Source organism: Carettochelys insculpta, chromosome 17, assembly GCF_033958435.1.
Source record: "Carettochelys insculpta isolate YL-2023 chromosome 17, ASM3395843v1, whole genome shotgun sequence".
Classification (NCBI taxonomy): domain Eukaryota; kingdom Metazoa; phylum Chordata; order Testudines; family Carettochelyidae; genus Carettochelys; species Carettochelys insculpta.
The window spans coordinates 8,056,498-8,059,060 of NC_134153.1; the positions used below are offsets into that span (position 1 = coordinate 8,056,498).

The 2,563-nt window shown below is 52.2% G+C and overlaps 1 protein-coding gene across 1 annotated transcript; it reads left to right on the forward strand.

The window, feature by feature from the left end:
• The first annotated feature begins 361 nt into the window (after positions 1–361).
• Positions 362–1,090, forward strand: BHLHE23 (basic helix-loop-helix family member e23). Its single transcript, XM_075012081.1, has one exon. It carries the CDS (start codon positions 362–364, stop codon positions 1,088–1,090), a length of 729 nt encoding a protein of 242 aa, XP_074868182.1.
• The last annotated feature ends 1,473 nt before the right edge of the window (positions 1,091–2,563 follow it).

Below are 2,563 nucleotides of genomic sequence, written 5' to 3' on the forward strand. Positions count from 1 at the left end.
CCTGTTTTTTAACGCCACACACAATAGGATTAATTAAAGAGGTCTCTCTGATTGGGCGGCTGGGGAATCCCAGCGGGCCCTTCTCTGTCATATAACGGGCGGCTGGGAAGGGAGATGATTCATCTCCCGCCCCCCAGCCAGGGCACACTGCGGTGCTAGCCAGGTCCTGAACAAGCCACTGACAGACGCGCACACCGCCACCCGCAGCGGGGCGCAGGAGGGGCCGCGCAACGCCGAGCTCCCAGGGGAGCGCAGGAGGTGGCGCACAACGCCGAGCTCCCGGCGGGACGCAGAGCCGCTACCCAGGAGGAGCGAGGCGCAGGGAGCCGGGCCAGCGCTTGGGAAGGGTTCCTGTGCGCCCATGAGTGTGGCCCAGGCAGCCGAGCTCTTCCCGGGCGCCGGGGAGCTGCCCGAGAAGGCGATGGCCGAGCTGAAGTCCCTGGGCGGCGACCCCTACCTGGCCCTGGCGCCGAGTTACGGCCAGTCCGCCTTCGCCTACGGCTCGGGGCGCGGCGCGGCCGACGGGCAGCGGGGCTACCCGGGCGGCGGCGCAGCGTTCCACCCCGGCGCGCTGGGCAAGTCGGCGGAGAGCAGCGGCGAGCAGAGCGGGGAGGAGGAGGACGCCTTCGAGCCGGCCCAGGGCGGCCCGGCGTACGCGCGGGATGCCAAGCTCAAAGCGGGCGCCCTGGGGAAGAAGCCCAAGGAGCAGCGCTCGCTGCGGCTGAGCATCAACGCCCGGGAGAGGCGGCGCATGCACGACCTGAACGACGCCCTGGACGGGCTGCGCTCCGTCATCCCCTACGCGCACAGCCCCTCGGTGCGGAAACTCTCCAAAATCGCCACCCTGCTGCTGGCCAAGAACTACATCCTCATGCAGGCGCAGGCCCTGGAGGAGATGAGGCGGCTGGTGGCCTATCTGAACCAAGGGCAGCCGCTCAGCGCCCCTCTCCCAGCCACGCTCAACCCCTTCGGACAGTCCGCGGTGTACCCCTTCTCGGGCACAGCCCTGCCCAGCTGCCCCGAGAAATGCACTGCCTTCCCTGCTGGGACAGCCTCCGCGCTCTGCAAACACTGCACTGATAAGCCTTGATTGCTTTTGCCTGCCCGCTTGGCTTCCCACGCCAGCCGCCCTGGCTTCCACCTCTCAGTTAAGTTTCTCTCTCGCTCTCATTTTTTTGTAGATTTTTTTAAATGATGACTGTTTCTTTTGCTTTCCCATTCGAAGCTATTTGGAGACTCTTTGGACAAAGCAACCCCATTCGAAAGCTCTTCTGGCTAAAGTTCTGGAAAATGCTCCCGATCCCTTCCATGATTTTTTTTAACCTAGTCCTACTGCTTGCAACTTTCTGTAGTGTTTTTCTTTTTTTTCCCAGCCTGCTCATGGATTAACTTTGAGCCTAACTTTTGCCTGTCGACTTGCTTTGGCCTGCAAGGATTTTGCCCCTTTTAAACAAAGTTTTTCTTAAAAAACCAAAACCACAGCGAGGAAGAAAGAGAGAGAGAGACTGGAAATGGCACTGTCAGTGAGTTTTCTTTGGATAGATTAACCTAGGTAAAAACTATGCAATGCTTTTGGGATGCAAAATCAGTTGTTAAAAAGGGGGTAATTTTAACACATAGACAGCTCTAATAGAGAGTGCCCACGAATTAAGCTAAAACGCCATCTGATCAGCTCTGTTTTTCTAATTTTTGTTTGCTTTTAGTGCTGTTGGTACAACCATGGAAGCTTTACAGTTACGAGTTTCTTTTCAGGTTAAGAACCCATTCTTGGACTGACAAAAATATTTTGATTGTACGCTGTTGCTTGCTTTTCTGCCCATTTCTCAACTTGGTTGGGTTTTCCAGATGCTTTTTCAAACTCTGCTCATTTTTGGTAAACAAAACGTAGTGTCTCTCAACATATTTATATGTATTTATAACAAATAAAACACACAAATAACCACTTTCTCTGTCCCACATCTCTCTAAACCAGTTGGTAGTCTACGCAAAATAAATGATTAAATCAATGTGTAAAGTGTAAAGGAGCATCATTTGGAAAGCGTAAGACAGGTGAAAGTTGGGTGAGTGAGTCAGCTTGAAAAGAACCATTGGATACTGAAATCCAATTCAATATTTTTTTTTAATTATCCCATAAACCTTAAGCCAGGGGCGGGAAATGGTTTTCTCATGTGGTCGAAAGAAGTTTTTTGAAGTGGTTTTCTCATGTCTGGGGATAGCTTGCTCTGAGTTTGTGAATTTGGATGCTTGAGTTAAACTCTTTGCCCTCAAAGCTGCAGCATTAGTAGAGGAAGGCGATAGCTTGGCAGCTACATTTGTAAGAGTTTAATGCTCAGAACACAGAGCCAGAGAGGGCTCTACAGAATTGCTTGCAATCACTGCAATTTTATTTGCTTGGTCCCCTGTTGTATTTGCAGCTCCAGATTGCCTGAAAGCTTGGCCCTTCTATGGTTACTAAACTAAAAGCTCTCTCCAAGCCTGTGTCACATTGGTTCAAGTTACCAAGGGAGTTCTGTAGCTGGTCCCTAAATCGTTGGGATTTTTTTAATGCTGTTATGGCTTGTAT